This window comes from Nerophis ophidion, linkage group LG06, assembly GCF_033978795.1.
Source record: "Nerophis ophidion isolate RoL-2023_Sa linkage group LG06, RoL_Noph_v1.0, whole genome shotgun sequence".
Taxonomy (NCBI): domain Eukaryota; kingdom Metazoa; phylum Chordata; class Actinopteri; order Syngnathiformes; family Syngnathidae; genus Nerophis; species Nerophis ophidion.
The window spans coordinates 49,345,453-49,368,314 of record NC_084616.1 but is presented as its reverse complement, the minus strand read 5'-3'; the positions used below and the strand labels follow the sequence as shown (position 1 = coordinate 49,368,314).

Here is a 22,862-nt window from a genome sequence, read left to right as displayed (position 1 = left end):
AACAAAAAGGGGAAATTGTGGGGACAAAAAACAGAGCGACAACCAAAACAGAAAGACCATTTTCTACCGCTTATTCCCTTTGGGGTCGCGGGGGCTGCTGGTGCCTATCTCAGCTACAATCGGGCAAAAGGTGGGGTACACCCTGGACAAGTCGCCACCTCATCACAGGGCCAACACAGATAGACAACTTTCACTTTCACATTCACACACTAGGGTCAATTTTAGTGTGGCCAATCAACCTATCCCCAGGTGCATGTCTTTGGAAGTGGGAGGAAGCTTGAGTACCCGGAGGGAACCCACGCAGTCACGGAGAGGACATGCAAACTCCACACAGAAAGATCCCGAGCCTGGGATTGAACCCAAGACTACTCAGGACCTTCGTATTGTGAGGCAGACGCATTAAGCCCTGTTCCACCGTGCTGCTTGAACTCGATCCAATGTATGCAAACATGATACCAGTATTCTTAAAAAAACCAAAACGTTTAGTCAAGTAGATGATAACAATGAACATTGTTACACTATAATTGGAATAATATTAATAGTAATAAGTTTCAACATTGCTGTCATTTCCAATGTAACATATGAATTAGATAACTAATTGGATTATTAAAAAAAGCCAAAGAATACAGTGTTACGTTATAAATAAAGCCAAGTGGTGTGTTGTGTTTTAGGTGATGTGTATCTGTATACGTGTGTATGTATGCATGAGTATATGTATGTACTGTATGTTTATTTGGGGATTAGATACTTTCCACCATGGGCCGCATAACCAAAAGCCAAACTATGCTGAGGCTATTTTCATATTTTAATTTATTTTGTAGAAGAAGAAATAAATGCTACATTACATATTGTTAAATACAAAACTTAGTGTCAGCTTTGGGTTGTAAGTCACACACGGTACTTTTATTATGAGGGCCATTTGTGGTCTGCAGCTCGAGTTTTGTTGGCCTGCAACATTCATGGAAAAAAAAGATGTAATCACAAAAATTTTGAATTGTTAAAACACTGATAGTAATATAGTGTGTCACTTATAAGGAGCAGCACGGAGGTCCAGGGGTTATTGCATGTACCTCACAATATGAAGGTCCTGAGATCAAACCCGGGCTCGGGATCTTCCTGTGTGGAGTTTGCATGTTCTACCCGTAACCGTGTGGGTTCCCTCCCAACGCCAAAGACATGCACCTGGGGATAGGTTGATAGGCAACACTAAATTGGTCCTAGTGTGTTGGCCCTACGATGAGGTGGTGACTTGTCCAGAGTGTACTCCCCCTTCCGCCCGAATGCTGCTGAGATAGGCTCCAGCACCCCCGCGACCCTAAAAGGGAGAAGCTGTAGACAATGGATTGATGGATGTCACCTATATAATTTTATTTCTACAAAATAAAATACCAAAATGGTGACTTCTCAAAGTTTGGAAACTTCTAGTTGTTAGTGTAAATTATTTTTCCATTATACCACATCTTCTTGCTTACATTTTTACGACAACATGTTGCAGGCCAACAATACTCCAAATAGACCCCGTACCTCACTTAGGACACCACTGATCTAATCGTTTCACCGAGGGAGGAGGTGGTCCGGGTTTCCCTAAAAGAGTTGTTCAACCAGATTCCAAGTGTTAATTTGAAGACTTAAGAACAAGCACAGGTGTGAAACAACATCCATTCTGAAGCTCAGAGAGAAAAAGAGAGTGCATCTGTTTGGGTTGACGTGTGAGGAGCCATGATGAAATGTATCCAAAAATTGAAGAATCCGTTTTTAGAACTTTCAGAAAGGACCTCATCGGGCATGCGGCAGGAAGTATGTTACCTAACATGGGGATGATTTTTACAGAAAGTCTAACCAAACCATTTTTATTGACCTCTATGTTTTGGAAAGTCTTCAGGTGGGATTTCTCTGACCAGGAAGTTATGTTTTGCTGCTGGAGGTGTCCCATATCAGCTCACCCCTGTGGCCATTAGTGTCTCACTACAGATCTTTCTACTGGAGGTTGCACAGGTAAAAAAACAACAACATTGAAATTACAACTACAAAAGTTAACATACTGTTATATAAATCATAGTGGTGTCCCGATATAACTTTCACTTCCAATGCCATACCGATATCGGAGCCCTGGGTATTGACGGGTATCAATCAGATACGTTTTCAGCACAAATCATACTTTTATTTTGTAGTGTGCAATGTTAAAAAAGGTTTGTTCAAGTGAAATTACTTCATCAGAGAACAATGACAAACATTAACCTATTTATTATTAACCAGCTGTAATGGACTTATGTTGTCTTTAAGTTGAAGTGGAGTGGTAATTTGGTTTTGGCGAGAGTCAGTGGCCACAGTGATTAAGTTAAGCTCCGGTTGCAGTTTTGATTGATTGATTGAAACTTTTATTAGTAGATTGAACAGTTCAGTACATATTCCGTACACTTGACCACTAAATGGTAACACCCGGATAAGTTTTTCAACTTGTTTAAGTCGGGGTCCACGTTAATCTATTCATGGTAAGTTGAATGATGCAGACACGTTTGTTAATGGATACTTTATAATACTTGGAAACAGTGTATATGTAAGTAATATGCCAGTATAATTATTTGATACTTGTTTGTATTGACAAATGTGATGTTTCAGACTGCAGTATTGTTTGATTGATAGCACTTATTATTACGTTTGTCTAGCTTGTGTACTATTATGTGCTTAGTTGTGTAGATGCAAGCTCCTAGAAGCCTATAGCCTACCACGTTTTTGTAAATGACTTTACTAAAATACAAACCCCGTTTCCATATGAGTTGGGAAATTGTGTTAGATGTAAATATAAGCAGAATACAATGATTTGCAAATCCTTTATAACCCATATTCAATTGAATGCCCTGCAAAGACAAGATATTTGATGTTCAAACTCATAAAGTTTATTTTATTTTCGCAAATAATAATTAACTTAGAATTTCATGGCTGCAACACGTGCCAAAGTAGTTGGGAAAGGGCATGTTCACCACTGTGTTACATCACCTTTTCTTTTAACAACACTCAATAAACGTTTGGGAACTGAGGAAACTAATTGTTGAACCTTTAAAAGTGGAATTCTTTCCCTTTCTTGTTTTATGTAGAGCTTCAGTCGTTCAACAGTCCGAGGTCTCTGCTGTTGTATTTTACCCTTCATAATGAGCCACACATTTTCGATGGGAGACAGGTCTGGACTGCAGGCGGGCCAGGAAAGTACCCGCACTCTTTTTTTATGAAGCCACGCTGTTGTAACACGTGCTGAATGTGGCTTGGCATTGTCTTGCTGAAATAAGCAAGGGCGTCCATGAAAAAGACGGCGCTTAGATGGCAGTATGTGTTGTTCCAAAACCTATATGTACTTTTCAGCATTAATGGTGCCTTCACAGATGTGTAAGTTACCCATGCCTTGGGCACTAATGCACCCCCATACCATCACAGATGCTGTCTTTTCAACTTTGCGTCGATAACAATCTGGATGGTTTGCTTCCCCTTTGGTCCGGATGACACGATGTCGAATATTTCCAAAAACAATTTGAAATGTGGACTCGTCAGACCCCAGAACACTTTTCCACTTTGCATCAGTCCATCTTGTATGATCTCGGGCCCAGAGAAGCCGGCGGCATTTCTGGATGTTGTTGATAAATGGCTTTCACTTTGCATAGTAGATCTTTAACTTGCACGTACAGATGTAGCGACAAACTGTATTTAGTGGCAGTGGTTTTCTGAAGTGTTCCTGAGCCCATGTGGTGATATCCTTTAGAGATTGATGTCGCTTTTTGATCGAAGGTCACGATCATTTAAAGTAGGTTTCCGTCCATGTCGCTTACGTGGAGTGATTTCTCCAGATTCTCGGAACCTTTTGATGATATTATGGACCGTAGATGTTGAAATCCCTAAATTTCTTGCAATTTAACTTTGAGAAATGTTGTTCTTTAACTGTTTGACTATTTGCTCTCCCGGTTGTGGACAAAGGGGTGTAACTCGCCCCATCCTTTCTTGTGAAAGACTGAGCATATTTTGAGAAGCTGTTTTTATACCCAATCATGGCACCCACCTGTTCCCAATTAGCCTATACACCTGTGGGATGTTCCAAATAAGTGTTTGATGAGCATTCCTCAACTTTATCAGTATTTATTGCCATCTTTCCCAACTTCTTTGTCACGTGTTGCTGGCATCAAATTCTAAAGTTAATGATTATTTGCAAAAAAAAAGGTTTATCAGTTTAAACATCAATTATGTTGTCTTTGTAGCATATTCAACTGAATATGGATAGAAAATGGTTTGCATATCATTGTATTCCGTTTATATTTGCATCTAACACAATTTCCCAACTCATATGGAAACGGGGTTCGTACAAGAAAAAAGCAACTTTGTGTGCATATTGGACATTTAGATGTCAACTGGCTGTCCAACTTTGCACAAGCAAACACACTGCAGAACTGCGTATCTGAGATTTTAGATGCAAGCCGATATTCGATATTCATTGCTGATATCGGTCAATGTCAATATCGGATCGGGACACCCCTAATTAATATACTGCATATTGGACAGTGTGAAACAAAACTGCTTTAATACAGTTATTGTATTGTATTGTGTGCTGTAATGCAGTGTCTCTTAACCATAGGGGCCCGATTGCCTCTTACAGGTTCACCAAAACATATATGTTTCTCAGCTGCGTCTGTATGGGTTGCAACGGTACTAAGTTGGAATACACTTTTTCACCACCAGTGGCAGTAATGACAAACTCATCCATCCATCCATTTTCAACCGCTTGTCCCTTTTAGAGTAGCGGGGGTTGTTGCAGCCTATCTCAGCTGCATTCGGGCGGTAGGCGGGGTACATCCTGGACAAGTCTCCACACAGGGCCAACACACATAGACAACACTCACATTCACACACTAGGGCCAATTTAGCATTGCCAATCAACCTATCTCCAGGTGCATGTCTTTGGAGGTGGGAGGAAGCCGGAGTACCCGGAGGGAACCCACGCAGTCACAGGGAGAACACATGCAAACTCCACAAAGACAGATCTCCAGCCCTGGATTGAACTCAGGACCTTGTATTGTGAGGCACATGCACTAACCCCTGTTCCACTATGCTGCCCATGACAAATTTACCAAGAAAAAATTTGGAGCTAAAGTCATAGAGAAGCTTCATAAGCGCAAGAATTATGAATAAAGTAGTGAAGCCGTATTTTCATATACACCTAGATGTTATTGACAGTTTATTTGAGAAACATATTATACTACTAATTATCATTCTTTTAGTCAGAATGTATTTATATTACAATTATTATTTATTTTAGCATTGTGTAATTGTATGTCAATTAATTTCTCAGAGGTTTTTATGAGTCCCTTATTTTGCAGTACGTTTTACTTTTACATAATTGACTGGTCACATGAGCATCAAACAATAACATTCGCAGATATTTTAGAGTGGTCATCGAACCAAACATATGAGCTTCTTGACCGACAACTGACTACCTGAAATAGCCCACAGTTCTTCTTGTGGTCGCCTTCTCCTAGTTGGAGGTCTTCTCCACCTCCATGGTTCTGTTGGTGAGTCGGGTCTGGGATGCAGTGACTGACCCTCTGGTCGGATACCTGGTGAGCCGCAGCAGGCGGACACCGATCGGTAAACTCACTCCAAGGTGGGCACAGATCAAGCGCCATCGTTGCATGACAAGAGCGTTGAAGTGATAGATGCATGTTTGTCCTACACAGGCTCGTTCTTTCCACGCCATTTGGGGTTCTGTCTTACGTGCTGCTGTGGTTTGTTCCCCAAGTTAAGACGTCTCTTAAGACGACGTGGTTTGTTGCAGCTGCCTGCCTGCTTGAGACCCTCATGAGTGTGAGACAGCCATCTCCTTGTCATCGATCTCTGCCCACCCTCCATCACCCTCTCACCACACTGAGCTGTGTCACCAAGGATACCATTTCACACCATCTCTACAATTTGTGTGACATGTTTTCTTTCCCATTATCATTTTTTTTCCAGGGCTACAATGTCCCCTATCTCTCTTTGAGTATGTTCCTTGGAGGAGACCAGAGAGAAAGAGACTCTGCCACCGCCTACAGTAAGACCCACTTAGAACTTGCAAACACATACATATTGAGCCGAATCCAAAGCACGCTTCAATGCACGTTCTGTCTTTTACTTGCAGGGATGAGCGTGGAGATGACGGCGATGCTGTTAGCATCCGTCATCCAGGGTCAGGTCTTGGCGGTGTACCATGCAGAAAAGCAGGAGGCCTGTGAGCAGCTAGAACAAGATGGACCCCCAAGCTTGTCTCCACCGCATGTTGCATCACTTCAAGCGACGGTAGACTATAGCAGTCTTTTTCAACCACACACTAGTGTGCCGTGAAATACAGTCTGGTGTGCCGTGAGATATTATGTACTTTCAACTAATTGGGTTAAAAATATTTTTTACAAATCAGTAATTAGAATTTGCAAATAATGTGCCACAGTTGGGTATCTGTACTGTCTCGAGCTCGGCAGAGTAACCTTGTAATACTCTTCCACATCAATAGGTGGCTATTTGCTTTGTAGATCGTGATCACAATATGAGGGAGGCAGTGTGTAGGTAAAAAGGTATCTAACGCTTAAACCAAAAATGAACAAAAGGCGAGTGCCACTAAGAAAAGGCATTGATAAAATACCCAACTGAATTAGTTGCAAAGTAAACAAAAACAGAATGCTGGACGACAGCAAAGACTTACAGCATGTGGAGCAGACGACGTCCATAAAGTACATCCGTACATGACATGACAATCAACAATGTCCGACAAAGAAGGATAGCGTCCGCACAACTTAAATAGTCTCGATTGCGAAAACAAAGCAGGTGCGGGAAATAGCGTTCAAGGTAGACATGAAGCTGCTACAGGAAAATACCAACAAAAGAGGAAAAGCCACCAAAATAGGAGCGCAAGACAAAAACTAAAACACTACACTCAAAAAAGTCTAAATTGGTCACGGCGTGATGTGACAGGTCATGACAGTACACCTACTTTGAGACAAGAGCTATAGTGATGCACGGTTGGTTATGGTTTAAATTAATATCCAACAATTGCGAGAACAACTTTTTAATTGTCAATATCGGCTGCTGAGTTTAATTTTTCTAAGATTGCAACTGGTTGTGTGCCTTTGCTCCGAAAAGGTTGAAAAACACTGGACTAGAGGACACTCCCATCTGAGCAGTGGCCATTGTATTGGAATAGACACAGGGTATCTTGTTACCCTGTAGTTTAGGGTCCTAAGCATATTGTGGTTATTGTGTGTAGTGTACTCACTAGAAATGTGACATTTGCCCAACTAGTAGAGTCTTTTAAACGGCTCTTTCTAGTGAGCGACGGGAACCGAGTCGCAGTTGTTTGGGAGCCATTTTTAAGCCACCTGATTGGACTGGAGTCACCGAAAAAGAACTCTACAAAATGAGCCAATGCCACAATAGCAACATTTGGATGCACTTGTTTTTTGGCATGCATTTGTTAAGTAGCCTAGTTTAGGTGTACACATACCACAACTATGAATTCATATTAATTTACTGTGTTCATTTTTATTTTTGTTTTAAATATGTTGTGATGCATTGATATATTTGTAGGGTTTTTTCCCTATATTTTTAAAATGTATATATAATGTGGAACATTTCCCACAAGAGTTGATCTGCATGGAGGTTATTTCTCGCCTGTATAGTTTTTATTGAGCCACAAAGTTTCTTGGGTGAGAAACAATTCCAAATAATAATGTCAAAGCATGGCTATAAGGAAGGTTCCCAATGAAAATGACCCAAATGAAATTATAATTCAAGAGAATATTTCCCACAGAGAGATTATATTTGGAAATGTGAATGAATCCCATTCAAATGTCATTTTATATCTGTTAGCAATGATTATTTAATTGATAAGTAGAAATAAACGAACAAAAAAAATCTCTCAGTCAATCTCTAGAGAGGTGTAACCCTGTCTTTAGTAGTCACAAAATGAAGTTGATGGAATCATATAACTGTGAAAAATAAACCCACAAATGCAAAACATGATTCAGCATATCAAGACATTCTTTATGATTTTGTGGCAACATCTTGGGGAAGACTCTTTTGTTTTCCCAGTATTAATGTGCCCCAGTGCGTAAACCGTGGTCTTGGAAACAACTTTAGGATGAACTAGAATAAAGTTGACAAATGCCCCAATGTTAAGTTGTGCTCTTGCCCCTGCGTGTACTAATGTGATGAGTGAGAAATTTCAAGTCAATCCGACTAACGGTGTCCAACTTTGTGGTGTAATATCAGTGGAGTGCATGTTTTGACAAATGTCGACCCTTTTGGACAAAGTTGTGCCTTTTACATGGAGCACGGACCTCCTTTGTGCACACTGTAATCCGCTATCTACTTGTATTTACAGTGCATGCTATAATTTGACTGATACTGTAGAGTACCCATGTAAAAGTTACATATTGTATTATATCTCCCAAAGCAAAAGGCTTTCCTGACCTCTGCTGTGGTTATTGGAGGGCTGTTTTTCATCTGTAGCCTTGTTCTCTTTTTGGGAGTGAAAGAGCACCAGGGTGAGTTGTTCCCTTATCAACCTATTATTCTAATTACAACACAAAGAATACATTTTGTAATTGGATTATGTCACACTATGAAGAGAAAGTGTTGTCGAGATGAGCTTTTTTCATAAATACTCCAAATGAACACATTTATTTGGTTTACTGCTAAGTCTTCTATAGTCTCCAGTTCGGTGGGCTACAGTAACCAGTAATTAGCAAGGGGTCACTAAACAAAGGGCTTACAGGTGTGGCTGTAGGCAACCTAGTGATGTAGTTCTTTACTAACTCAAAAAAAAGGCAATAGTGTGAGTAGCTGTTGATGTGAAACGCATGCGTGTTACCTTTGCTGTATTGGTATTTACAAAGAACTCATCATTGGTTCTGTTGCTGCTGTGTTATGCAACATCCTTGCCTGGTAAATGACCACATGGTCAAAGAAAAAAATAGCACATAATACAGTTTTAAATTTACAAAATAACAGTTTCTCTCCAATTATCGCATGCTTCCAGTTAACACCCTGACCCCATTTGGGTTTAGATAAATACATTCCCCTGCTATAATTACTGCATTCATGGCAGGGGGTTTTATAGCAAGGGTCGTGTAGATAAATTGAAGGATTCTAGGGACACTTTGATACATGTTGTACATTAAAGATACTAAAAGCTATACAATGTAGGTAACAAGTGTCAAATTCAAGCCCCGGGGGCCAGATCTTGTCTTCTACATCAGTGTTTTTCAACCACTGTGCCGCGGCACACTAGTGTGCCATGAGATACAGTCTGGTGTGCCGTGGGAGATTATCTAGTTTCACCTATTTGGGTTTCAAATATTTTTTACAAACCAGTAATTATAGTCTGCAAATGGTGTGTTGTTGTTGAGTGTCTGTACTGTCTAGAACTCTGCAGTGTAACCGTGTAATACTCTTCCATATCAGTAGGTGGCAGCAGGTAGCTAATAACTTTGTAGATGTCGGAAACAGCAGGAGGCAGCATTCAGGTAAAAAGATGTCTAATGCTTAAACCGAAAATAAACAAAAGGTGAGTGCCCCTAGGAAAAGGCATTGAAGATTAGGGAAGGCTATGCAGAACAACACTAAAACTGAACTGGCTACAAAGTCAACAAAAACAGATTGCTGGACGACAGTAAAGACTTACTGTGGAGCAAAGACGGCATCCACAATGTACATCCGAACATGACAATCAACAATGTCCCCACAAAGAAAGATAAAAACAACAGAAAAATGTTTGACTGCTAAAACAAAGTAGATACGGGAAATATTGCTCAAAGGAAGACTATTACAGGAAAATACCAAAAAACAGGAAAAGGCACCAAAATAGGAGCGCAAGACAGTAACTAAAATACTAAACACAGGAAAACATCAAAAAAGTCCAAATAAGTCAGGGTGTGATGTGACAGGTGGTGACAGTACACCTACTTTGAGACAAGAGCTATATTGATGCATACCTGGTTATGTTTTAAAGTCATATCTAACAATTGCGACAACGACTTTTTACTGTCGACTAAATTTTGTTTTTTAAGGATTTCTGCTGGTGGTGTGCCTCCGCATTTTTTCAAAGCAAAAAATGTGCCTTGGCTCCAAAATGGTTGAAAAACACTGTGGTCTGCGAAAGGCTGGAAATAAAGCATTTTCTGACTAATTGTACTTGAAAGTCGTACTGCATGCAATGTGTATGTTCTACACTTTATAATTACCTGATCATGCAACAAGATGTTCCAAGCATTTTATTTTTGTTTAGCACAAATAAATACGTCAATATCTGATTGTCATAATGACTTACCATATAAAAGAAATATATCCGTCAATGGCTTAGTAAAAATATAATCATCAAAAACAGTTGCCTGTGCAACTTGTATAACAAGACTATCATTAATGCACTCTTACGAGCGGCCTTCATAGTTGTGATGTTGCCCTGATATTGTAGGTCTTTCAATATATGCTAAACTATCTAAACCAGGGGTCACCAACCTTTTTGAAACCAAGAGCTACTTCTTGGGTACTGATTAATGCGAAGGGCTACCAGTTTGATACACACTTAAAAAAATTGCCAGAAATAGCAAATTTGCTCAATTTACCTTTAATAAATAAACCAATATATATATATATATATATATATATATATAAAAATGGGTATTTCTGTCTGTCATTCCGTCGTACATTTTTTTTCCTTTTACGGAAGGTTTTTTGTAGAGAATGAATGATGAAAAAAACACTTAATTGAACGGTTTAAGAGGAGAAAACAGGAAAAAAATTAAAATACAATTTTGAAACATAGTTCATCTGCAATTTCGACTCTTTAAAATTCAAAATTCAACCAAAAAAAAGAAGAGAAAAACTACCTATTTCGAATCCTTTTAAAAAAAATTAAAAAGAAAAAAATTATGGAACATCATAAGTAATTTTTCCTGATTAAGATTAATTTTAGAATTTTATGACATGTTTTAAATAGGTTAAATCCAATCTGCATTTTGTTAGAATATATAGCAAATTGGACCAAGCTACTGTTAGGAAACCGCATGGCTGCCGTTTTGTTACCCCAGTGATGCGAGAACCAGGAGAGCTGAGAGCAAGTAAGATAACTTTAGTTCTCATCAAAAACAAAGAACACGAAGCAGTCTTGCATAAATGTTCCCAACATACGTAGGTTTTATCATTTAGCACTGAGGAGTGCTCGAGACAACGTATAAATAGAATACATGTTGATTGGGAGCAGGTGTGGACCGGCTGCCAATCAATGGCAGTTGAGGAAAAAACAATGCTCAGCGGAACACACGGAAAAAAACAACAACGTAAGAGCACTGACAGGAAGTGAATACAAAAACAAGGAAACAAACAGAAATGAAGTGACAGATCGTCACTGCTACATTTCTAACAGAGACAAATCATTATTTCTTCTAGATTTTCCCAAACAAAAATTTTAAAAGAAATTCAAAAGACTTTGAAATAAGATTTCAATTTCATTCTAAAGATTTTCTAGAATTGCCAGAATATATGTTTTTCATTTTAATCATAATAAGTTTGAAGAAATATTTCACAAATATTCTTCGTTGAAAAAACAGAAGCTAAAATGAAGAATTAAATAAAAATGTATTTATTATTCTTTACAATACAAAAAATAAAGTTACTTGAACATTGATTTAAATTGTCAGGAAAGAAGAGGAAGTATTTTAAAAGGTAAAAAGGTATAAGTCTTTAAAAATCCTAAAATCCTTTTTAAGGTTGAATTTTTTCTCTAAAATTGTCTTTCTGAAAGTTATAAGAAGCAAAGTAAAAAAAAAATGAATTTAGTTAAACAAGTGAAGACCAAGTCTTTAAAATATTTTTTGGGATTTTTAAATTCTATTTGAGTTTTGTCTCTCTTAGAACTCAAAATGTCGAGCAAAACGAGACCAGCTTGCTTGTAAATAAATACAATTTAAAAAAAATAGAGGCAGCTCACTGGTAAGTGCTGCTATTTGAGCTATTTTTAGAACAGGCCAGCGGGCTACTCATCTGGTCCTTACGGGCTACATGGTGCCTGCGGGCCCCACGTTGGTGACCCCTGATCTAAACAAACCATCCACATCTGAGTGGTGTGTTACAGGTATATCATAAATAAAAAGGTCAATTTTACAGTAAAAAAAAAATGGCAGCTCAGTTGACGGAATTTTATCGTAACATTTATAGAATTTATGAATTACTGTAAATTAAAAAAACAGTAGCAGTGTAAAAATTCTGACTTCTAAGCTGCCATTTATCCCCACAAAATCTATGGTCATTATTTTTACACTGCATTACTGTCAATGGGGGAAAAAAATACCACTTATATTTTTTGAGTAAAATTCTAGCGACTGAACTGCCATATTTTTAGCGTAAAATTTACTGACTTTGTCTTACAATGTAACAAAGAAAATTAGTGTAACATATAATCTACATTTATTATTATTAGTAGTAGTATTATTGGATATATTTAATTTAATACAGCTTGTCCCTTTTTTGAGGTCGCGGGGGGTGCTGCAGCCTATCTCAGCTGCATTCGGGCAGAAGGTGGCGTACACCCTGGACAATTTGCCACTTCATCGCAGGGCCATCACAGATAGACAGACAACATTCACACTCACATTCACACACTAGGGCAAATTTAGTGTTACCAATAAAGCTATCCCCAGGTGCATGTCTTTGGAAGTGGGAGGAAGCCGAAGTACCCGGAGGGAACCTACGCAGTCACGGGGAGAACATGCAAACTCCACGCAGAAAGATCTCGAGCGCAGGATCGAACCCAGGACTACTCAGGACCTTCGTATTGTGAGGCACATGCACTAAGCCCTGTTCCACCGTGCTGCCCTAATTATTATTATTGATTAATGTTATTCTTCTAAGTAAATAACTTATACTAAAACCTTGCTGAGGGCTTAAGCCATTTCTTGCGAGAAATGTATACACATGTTGCATTTTGATGTAATGTTCTGATCCAATTCAATTTTGTCTTTTTTAATATGTTGCAGGCCAAACAAAAAAGGGTGGTGGGCACTTGGTTTATGGTGTTTTTGTCATATTTCATTGCAGGCCCCGTGAGCTCCAGTGACAAAGTACGGCCATCTTTTACAAACTCATTGAAGATGCTGATCTGTCACATTGCTTTACCATGAATTGATTAAAGTGGACCCCGACTTAAACAAGTTGAAAAACTTATTTGGGTATTACCATTTAGTGGTCAATTGTACGGAATATGTACTGTACTGTGCAATCTACTAATAAAAGTATCAATCAATCAATCAATCAATCAATGCTTACCGACGTCTGGTGCTCGGATTTGTGTTCAGCTCTTTTGCATTTCAGGTCCACCTTATTTTCCGAAGAAACATGCAAATATTTTGCCTCATTCTCTGGTTTTGTTGTGCATTTTTGTTGCATTTTTCTAAATGTTGTTGTTCATTCAAGCATCAGACTTCTGCATGTTTGTTTTCTTAGACATCCTTGGGAAATTTTGCCCTGTTTTGCAGTCATGCGGCGAATCTCGGAGATCAATTCCAACACCTACTACTGGTTTTACTGGTGAGTATTTCTAGTTTGATATAATTCATATTTAATTTGACTGCACAGGAGAACTTTAATTTTACCCAGCATTTACAATCCTTATGTGAGAACAGAAAACATGTTTTTCTCTTTTCTGTGCATTTTAATTACAAAAAAAAAACTGCTCCTAAGAGGCGGCCAACAATGCCAGTAATGGGGATGCAATATATGTTACCCATAAAGACTTCTTAAAAACCATCCAACACTGTTTCATATACATGCTGGAAATATTTATATAATGTAGAAACATATATACAGATACATGTAATATTTACAGTATTTTGCTCATTTTAAGCATTTCCGTTACTTCTTTTCTGGGTGCGCTGATTTCATAGCAACGTTTAAAGTTTGTTGTTACGCGCAACAAAAGGTTGTGTGTTTGCTACCTCTACTGGCAGACTACGTGAGAGCCTTGGAGCCTTGTCATGTAGCACTCAAGGACATAAAATTGTGACATACAACGTCCTCTCACTGGGATGCCTACTGATGGGATGGTCAAATCTTTCTTGGGATGCTAAATTCAGGGCAACCCTCAGATTTAAAAAACCCTACTTTATTTAGATTTAAAACGCAAAGAAAAGGGAAAGATATATGTGTTCTTGTCTCACAAGAATTGTAAATGATGGGCAAAATTCCATTGATACCGCCTAAAACACACATTTTGCAGATTTCTGCATCAGTAGCAGTTCCTCTATGGCAATTGGTTCTCCTCAGAATTGGAAAAAAGGCCACGGTCTTCATCGGGTTCTCAGTAAGGAATGCCATCCAAAGCAGCGCTTCTTGACTGGTGTGTCGCAACCCACTGCCTGGTAGAGATGTGAAGAGTCGGCTCGTACGACTCTTTTAAAGGTGCCATGTGTAATAATGTGGCCATAAATTGTTCTGCAATTACGGTCAAAATTCTGTAATCCCCTCCCACTCTCCATGACTGAGGTTGCCAGATACGAAGTGGAATCCAAATCTTAATCCAAGGAACTTCAAATGGCAATCGACTAGTCCTACGCTGTAGGTTTCTTTTGTTTATGCTTCTTGCAAGATACTAAGTAATTCAGAATCAGAATCAGAAAAACTTTATTAATCCCTGAGGGGAAATTAAAATTTTCCCCTCGGGGAATTATTATTTATTATGCCACTAATTCTGCCACATTCTACTGATGTCGATTAGCCAAAAGTAATTGTAAAGTTACGCAGCAATATTTTTGTCGGGACAGATTGTTGGCATTACCCTGCTAAAATGTCTAGTTTGACCGCACGGACCACCATCGAAATAATTATATATAAAAATATATTATATATCGCATAGGCCTACTTTGATGGCAAGCCAAGGCCAACAGTAAAATTACCGCCACATTTTGTTTTGCATAACTCCATGTTGCATCCAACCTGACGCACTGCATTCTCTTCCATGTACACACATCACAAGCTTTCAGTGCGATTCTATGAGCCAACCCACGTTATGCATAAATCATATAGGCTACTACCATGTCAATACACAAAGTAGAAAATCTTTACATGTAATGCATTACATTGTGCCAAGCAAATACCACTCTATATGTGCCTGATGCACATACAGTACCAGAAACCGTAATTAGCCATGCTAATATTGGAATGCATTTCCTCAGCGTATCGGCAAATTGAGACAGAAATAGGCACTGACACTACCAATATTCACATAGGTTTTATTTGTCGAAAATATATTTTGCCCTGTCAGTTGGATGACACATCGACATACAGGCTAACGGGCATATATTTCCCCCGTTAGCCTATAAGTTGATGTGTCATTGACCGGGCTAGCATGCTCAGCTACACTAGTGTGATGGTATTTCGCTCCTAAGCATACTAGCAACATACTAGCTTTGTTAGATAAGGTCATAGACTGTATTAAACAATATAGTTTACATACGAAATGTCAATTTCCATTTATTACATGTAATAAGAAAACATAAATTCCTTACTTACCTATCAAGGAGGAAATGAGTAAGTTAGGCGTCAGAAGAAAAAAATCTACTGCGCATTCAATAGACGCCATTTTTCAAAGGTATCCCTGATACAAATCCTTGTTTTGTTCCAGGCTTAGTCATGAATAAGTTGAGAATTGTAACAACGTCTTTTAGATTTATTAATGTCTGACATGTTTAGTAACCAGTGGCAGTAGCTCGACAAAGGTGGCGGTGCGTAACTGGCAACCTGGATGTGACACACTCACAGACCTTTTAGTTGGTCAAACAGTGGAGGGCAGGGCATCAACATGAAAACAATAACAAGATTTCGGGTCTGTAAATCTAATTTTGAAATGAGTATATCCCGGCTGTACTGCTGTTATCAGTTATAGAGGTATTTGAAAAGAACATGATGTATTCATGCCTTTTGACACATCAGGGCCATTTAATGATGACCTAACATGAAATTATTACATATGGCTCCTTAAAGTGAATGATGAAAAATAGTTTGCAAAGTCGTTTGTTTGGGAGCTGTTCCTGCTGGGCCATCGTGATAAATTCCAATTTGATCATAAAGTTATTTGATTTCAGGAGTTCATTTAAGACAGATATTGATTAAAGGCTCAGAAAGTTTTTTTTAGTGTTAACTATGGAAGTATTATTGTAGCAAAACAATTGGCAAAATTGTGTATCTCAATCTGAGGGTGATTTGTGTGTGTAAAAAAAAAAAGTGTCTGTGCCCGTGTTAATTCTTTTTGTCCTGACTTTTGCTGCACTTTTACTGTGGCAGATCTGTGCATGCAGCCATCTGTACGTGGAGAAAAGATGTGTCTCTAACTTCACCTTTGCTTTGCCTATGCCCACTACTAGTCGGTGCCTAGAACCCAGTGATGTTAACCAGGCTGAAGTTATCTTCCGATTCGAATAGTGGGTGATACTGATGGTCGACACCAGACTGATACTTTTTACTTTAAATACTCACATCATTAAATAATTTTGTCACTACTGTAGTGCAAAATAACGACAAAAACCACAACATTGTTTGAAACTGTTGACAAGGCCATACCCTACTTCTATTCTATATATTATACATGTATTATTCTATCCATAATAACCTAAACAACACATGTCTCATACAGTGACTGTTGCTATTAGTTTAAAATCACACATTTGCACTGCTGAAAAGTTCCTGCATCTTACAAAGTTTAACATGGACACAGATTTTTTTTTTTTTTTTTTACACATACACAAATCATTTGTGTATGTAAAAAAAAAAACTAACTTGTGTGTCTGTGTGATAAATGTGAACACAGACACACAAGTTAGAACACGCAAACTCAGATTTGATTACACACACAAAGATTGAGATATGCATTTGCTTCATTAATACTTCCATAGTGAACCCTGTACATTACTACCTAAATTTACAAGTTTAATTGGTTCTGTGATGGAGCTCTTAACTCAAAACATGTTTATCTCTAACCATTGTCTCCTAATGACATTAATTGAAATCAATTAAAAAGGCAAATTTTTTTAAAGGCATGCCTTTAAAAAAGACAAAATTAACTTTTAGATAAGAAATATTGTAAAAAAACAAACAAACAATAAAATAGAACATACGACAAACAACCTCAGTAGTTTTATGAAGTAATAATAAAGTACAACATTTACCTTTAAGAGTGGACTTCTTTGGTACCTCCTGCGAGCTGCTTGTCTGTCAAAAAATCAGCACCTTCTCCATATTTTCATGGATAAATGTCTGTCGTTTGGATATTATTTGAACATTCTGAGCTGACGTTAGAGTAATTGTGCTTCAGTAGGGTGCAGAATAGCAATGATCTGCTCAAATTGCTTCACCAAGTTGGCTGCACGCTGTGTTATGTGGCCAAAAATTTCTAATTTTAATTTAATGAATATCACCTGCTTCTCCGCCGCACTGTCAAGTAATGGTGGGGATTCCATTCATCCATTTTCTACCACTTGTCCCTTTGAGGGTAGCGGGGGGTGCTGGAGCCAATCTCAGCTGCATTTGTGCGGAAGGCGGGGTACACCATGAACAAGTCGCCACCTATTCTTGTAAATCAAATTTTTGCTCGCAACCTAAACCATAACAACTAGCCAATAGACTGCTCTCATGTCAAAACAATGTTAAATGGAGTTACGCTTACTGTAAATTGAGGTTTACCACTGTATTTCTCAATACTTTTTTGTTCTTGAAAAATTTTCACATTTGACAAAATACTGAATTTAGTGTTTTTTCATTAGCAGTAAACTTTAATCTTCAAAATTACTTAGACCTTTGGAAGTTGATACTTGAAACACTCTGTGTTAGGGATGACTCATTTGGGTTATCGCTAAGGGTTCATGATGGGTCCTGCAGACAAACCAGTTTGGAACCACTGATCCAAAGACCGAAGAACACTTTGAGTTTCCTAAACTGTGCGTCCTATTTTTCTCTCAGCTATTCATCCCTAGCATCAATCATAGTCGCCTGTGTCCCCAGCCACCTCCCTGTTTTCATGATAATGTGCGTCCTGATGGGATTCAGTGTGGCGATGATATTTTTGTTACCATGGTGAGTCAGTGTTCCACAGGAACGCAAAGTCCCCCAGAAGGCTGCTGTCACAGTTTGCCTGAGTCAGAACTCCACGCTGACATGACTCATCCACAGATCCTAGAGAGTGAAGATCAATCTAACTGTGCTCTCCTCTTTGAAGTGTTAAATGTCAGCTTTTTGTGTGTCTATGAGAGGTCCATGCTCCCTGATGTGGTTGAGGACTTTGCCTTAACGCATCCCTCCTGTAAAGACCTGGAGCCGCTGTTTTTCTCCTGCTACGCCTTCTGCAATAAGCTGGCAGGAGGCCTCGCTATTGGACTCTCCACCATGACTTTGCAGTGAGTCACTCCTCCATCCACTTCACGCACTTGGTATGTTTGTGGGCACCAATGCCGGACCACCCCTTTCTTTTATTGGCTGCTGCAGATTTGTTGGATACAAGGCCGGCGAGTGTCACCATAGCCACGGAGTGGTGACAGCTCTAACAGTGCTGTTTTCGCCTGTTCCCATCGCTCTACTGTTGATAGGGATGATGTTCTTTCACTCCTATCCAATCAATGAGAGGCAAAGTCCGTCAAACAAAGAAGCGGCTACTTCCTAGTAAGTGTGACATGAACACTGACATGCCTTTATGGCAGGGGTGTCCAAAGTGCGGCCCGCGGGCCACTTGCGGCCTGTAGAATTTTTTGTAATGGCCCGCAAAAGTTGTTCTTTCACAAGCTGATACTGATACAGATAACTCCTGCTTCTTTGTTATAGTTTTTTTACATATAGATTTAACAGTAGTTTGTGCACATATTTATTTGTGGCTCGTTTCAAAACACTATGGTAACGATGCTGCCGTTCCAGTTGGCTGATAAGGTTAGATGTGTTGAGTAGCACAATCGGAGTTATTGGTATGACATCATAATTCCTCATATCGGCCCGATTTCTACTAAAAATCAAAGCTGAAATGCAGGCTCTTTTTTTATTCGGAAAAAATCTATGTTTTGTATTGGCTTTGAAAACATATATCCTAGGACCCCCACATCCTTAGATTGTTAACTGTTGGCCCTCTGTGGAAAACGTTTGGATGCCCCTGCTTTAAAGTGACAGATCTAACACAAATCAATCAGAATAAAAAGTGTTGTTGCCTGTATATGCTGCCTTCTCCAAATGAGTTCATAATAATATTATTATGGCTTGTTTATGTATTGGTTTCTTCCCACAGTTTAACAGCTCCATCTTCATCATTACAGCAAAGGGAAAACGCAGAGCAGTTTGCTGGTGTGACAACAATTTCACATCTGCTGCACACATCCAATTCATCACATGCACGTCCAGATACTCATGTTAGATTATCTGCCATATTTATTGACTCAAGTTGTACATCGTCAAAGAAGAGATCCAAAGTCTCTTGGGTGTAGCAAATGTTTCACTATCTAGAATTAGTCTGATTTCAAGCTTACATAACAGAAAATAAATGGCAGTCAAAAGTTCTCTCGACCAGGTAAATCCTGTTGTATGTATTAATAGTAATGTTAAAAATGGCATTATTCTTGTGTTGATGGTAAATGTTTTCATGAACTTATCATGTAATCCTCATAATGTGACCTGACATATTTTTTACAATTATTCTGCTTCATTGGTGGTATTGTTTTCGTAACAATGCTGTCTGAAATGTCGTGTGGATTTATGCCGCCTTCATTATGCCATGTAATGTCAGAAACGTATGCTCCATAGGACTGAAAGATAAAATCCAATAACACAAATTGGGAGAGTTCCTGGTTCAATCCCCACCTACTAACAACCTTGTCACATCCGTTGTGTCCTTGAGCAAGACACTTCCCCCTGCTCCTGATAGGTCGTGGTTAGCGCTTTGCATGGCAGCTCCTGCCATCAGTGTGTGAATGGGTGGATGTGGAAATAGTGTCAAAGCGCTTTGAGTACCTTCACTATACAAGTATAACCCATTTACCATTAAAAATTAAAAATAATCCCTTCATTGTGCAAAATTTAAAGTACCAATGATTGTCAAACACACACTAGGTGTGGTTTTGATTGATTGAAACTTTTATTAGTAGATTGCACAGTACAGTACATATTCCGTACAATTGACCCCTAAATGGTAACACCTGAATACGTTTTTCAACTTGTTTAAGTCGGGGTCTATGGTAAAATTAACCTCTGCATTTGACCCATCCCCTTGTACACCCCTTGGGAGGTGAGCGGAGCAGTGAGCAACAGCGGTGACTGCGCCCCAGAATCATTTTGGTGATTTAAACCCAAATCCCCACCCATGACGCTGAGTGCCAAGCAGAGAGGTAATGGGTCCCATTTTTATAGTCATTGGTATGACTCGGCTAGGGTTTGAACTCACAACCTACCGATCTCAGGGCACTAGGCCACTAAGCAACAATAATATGCAACAATATCAATCACATGGCAGTCAATGCGTGGTGAACGAGCATCACGATGCTAAGTCATTGTTAAGAAATGTAAAAAAAGGGAAACAAAGTGTAATGTGTGCCAATCGTTTTGCTGAACTTTTTAGAATTTAAGTCTTGCAGTGGGGCAGCACGGTGGAACATGGGTTAGTGCATGTGCCTCACAATACGAAGGTCCTGAGTTGTCCTGGGTTCAATCCTGGGCTCGGGACCTTTCTGTGTGGAGTTTGCATGTTCTACCCGTGACAGTGTGGGTTCCGTCCGGGTACTCCCACCGCCAAAAACATGCACTTGGAGTAATTGATTGGCGACACTAAAGGCCTACTGAAACCCACTACTACCCACCACGCTGTCTGATAGTTTATATATCAATGATGGAATATTAACGTTGCAACACATGCCAATACGGCCTTTTTAGTTTACTAAATTGCAATTTAAAAAAAAATTCCCGCAAGTTTCTTGTTGAAAACGTTGCGGAATGACGACGCGTATGCGTGACGTCACGGACTGTAAGGAAAAAGCGCTGCACCAAACACGGCTAAAAGTTGTCTCTGTTCATGGCCTGATTACACAGTATTTTGGACATCTGTGTTGCTGAATCTTTTGCAATTTGTTCATTTAATAATGGAGACTATAAAGAACAATGCTGTTGGTGGAAAGTGGTGGATTGCGGCTGTCTTTAGCACCGAGACACAGCCGGTGTTTCTTTGTTTGTTGTGAAGCGGAGTGGTCAAGCAAACATGTTTTCTCTACGTCAACCACCATGTTTTTGGACGGGGAAATTGTGATATATATCTTACCGGAGACGTCAATGACGTCAAAGACGTCTTTTCCAAAATGGCGCTGCTGTAGTGGCTGCTGTAGGCAGGAGCTCTGTGCTCTTGTGTCATCCTTTTGTGTTTCCCTCTTGTTTTCATGTGTTATTATATTTTTTTGCATTTTGGTCCGGGACCCTTTGGGACTGTGTGACAAGGGGTGGCACTTTCGTGACCTCTGTGGTGCTTTTTTTGTGGACTTCTGGATCTGCCTCCCGGAAGCCTTTTGGCCATGGAGACCAGCTGCTGGGACTCTGCTACACCGGAGTCTGTTTGGAGGGACTGGAGGAGATGCGGATGAGGGGACAGGGCTGCGGAGCTAGCACTGAGCGCCGGGACGGAGAGGCTTCGCGGTGTCTCGACTGGGTGAGCAGGTGTCGGACACCTCAGTCACCTTGGACGTATCCTCGCTCATCCATGCGGACTGGACACTGGCCGAGAGTGGAGTCGGCTGTCTTGGTTGCTTTGTTGGGTCTGCTCCTGTCTCTGGCCATGCTCCCTCCTCCCCAGCGGACAATGGCGTGGAACACCGCAGAGGCCACCACAGTGTATATGTTTATTTTACTTTTTATTCATAGCTGTATGTAGAAGTGTCTGCTTGTATCTGCTGCTTTAATGTCTTTAATGTCCTCTGTGTTCTTTGATGTTTGATGTTTCCCTCTTACACACATGTAAGAGGGATGTGTACTATGGCTATGAGTTTTTTTTTTTTTTTTTTCCCTTGGCCTCAGTCTGCACCCCCACTCCAGGGCCCAGGCTAAAACCGATTTTTTTTTTTTTTTTTTAATCTTCTATTCTTTTCTCCCATACCCCCCCTGTTTACCTGTATGTCATCTTTTTTGTAAGGGGCGCTGGAAGCCGGCAGACCCGTCAGCGATCCTGTTCTGTCTCCCTGTAATGTTTGTGTGATCTTGAATGGGATTGTGCTGAAAATTGTAATTTTCCTAAAGGAACTCTCCTGACGGAATAAATAAAGTACTATCTAATCTAATCTATCTAATGGATTATTCGTCGTCCTGCAGCAGCTGTCATGTCAAAAAAGGCAGCTGTGAGCTTGGCTCCTCGGCTTCTCTCTGAGACACTGCATGTTCACCGCAGCCATCCGACCTCGAGGTCTGTCTTTACAATCTTTAAAATCTCTCTAAAACACTATTAAAACAATAAGCAGATAAGGGATCTTCCAGAATTATCCTAGTAAATGTGTCTAAAAACATCTCAACCGCTCACAAATGCAATCGCCTTTTTTTTTTTTACTTTATTTTTTTTTTTCTTCTAGTCCTTCGCTGTCAATATCCTCACCCATGAATCTTTCATCATCGCTCAAATTAATGGGGAAATTGTTGTTTTCTCGGTCCGAATAGCTCTTTTTGTTGGAGGCTCCCATTATAAACAATGTGAGGATGTGAGGAGCTCTCACACGGGTGACGTCATCGTCTGCTTTTTTATTAGTGCAAGGCTTTTTTATTAGTGACCAAAAGTTGCTAACTTTATTGTCGATGTTCTCTACTAAATC

At 39.5% G+C, this 22,862-nt stretch overlaps 1 protein-coding gene across 1 annotated transcript; it reads left to right on the top strand.

Annotated features, from left to right (window-relative positions):
- The first annotated feature begins 813 nt into the window (after positions 1–813).
- On the top strand, positions 814–19,587 carry LOC133554859 (sodium-dependent lysophosphatidylcholine symporter 1-like). Its single transcript, XM_061904084.1, is given in 16 exon segments — positions 814–1,797; positions 1,876–1,995; positions 5,517–5,641; positions 5,715–5,841; positions 5,989–6,067; positions 6,155–6,312; positions 8,462–8,552; positions 13,102–13,178; positions 13,330–13,374; positions 13,507–13,590; positions 14,279–14,362; positions 18,013–18,033; positions 18,035–18,126; positions 18,303–18,446; positions 18,535–18,708; positions 19,319–19,587. Coding segments are annotated over 16 exon segments (1,695 nt in total). The 5' UTR covers positions 814–1,719; the 3' UTR covers positions 19,515–19,587.
- The last annotated feature ends 3,275 nt before the right edge of the window (positions 19,588–22,862 follow it).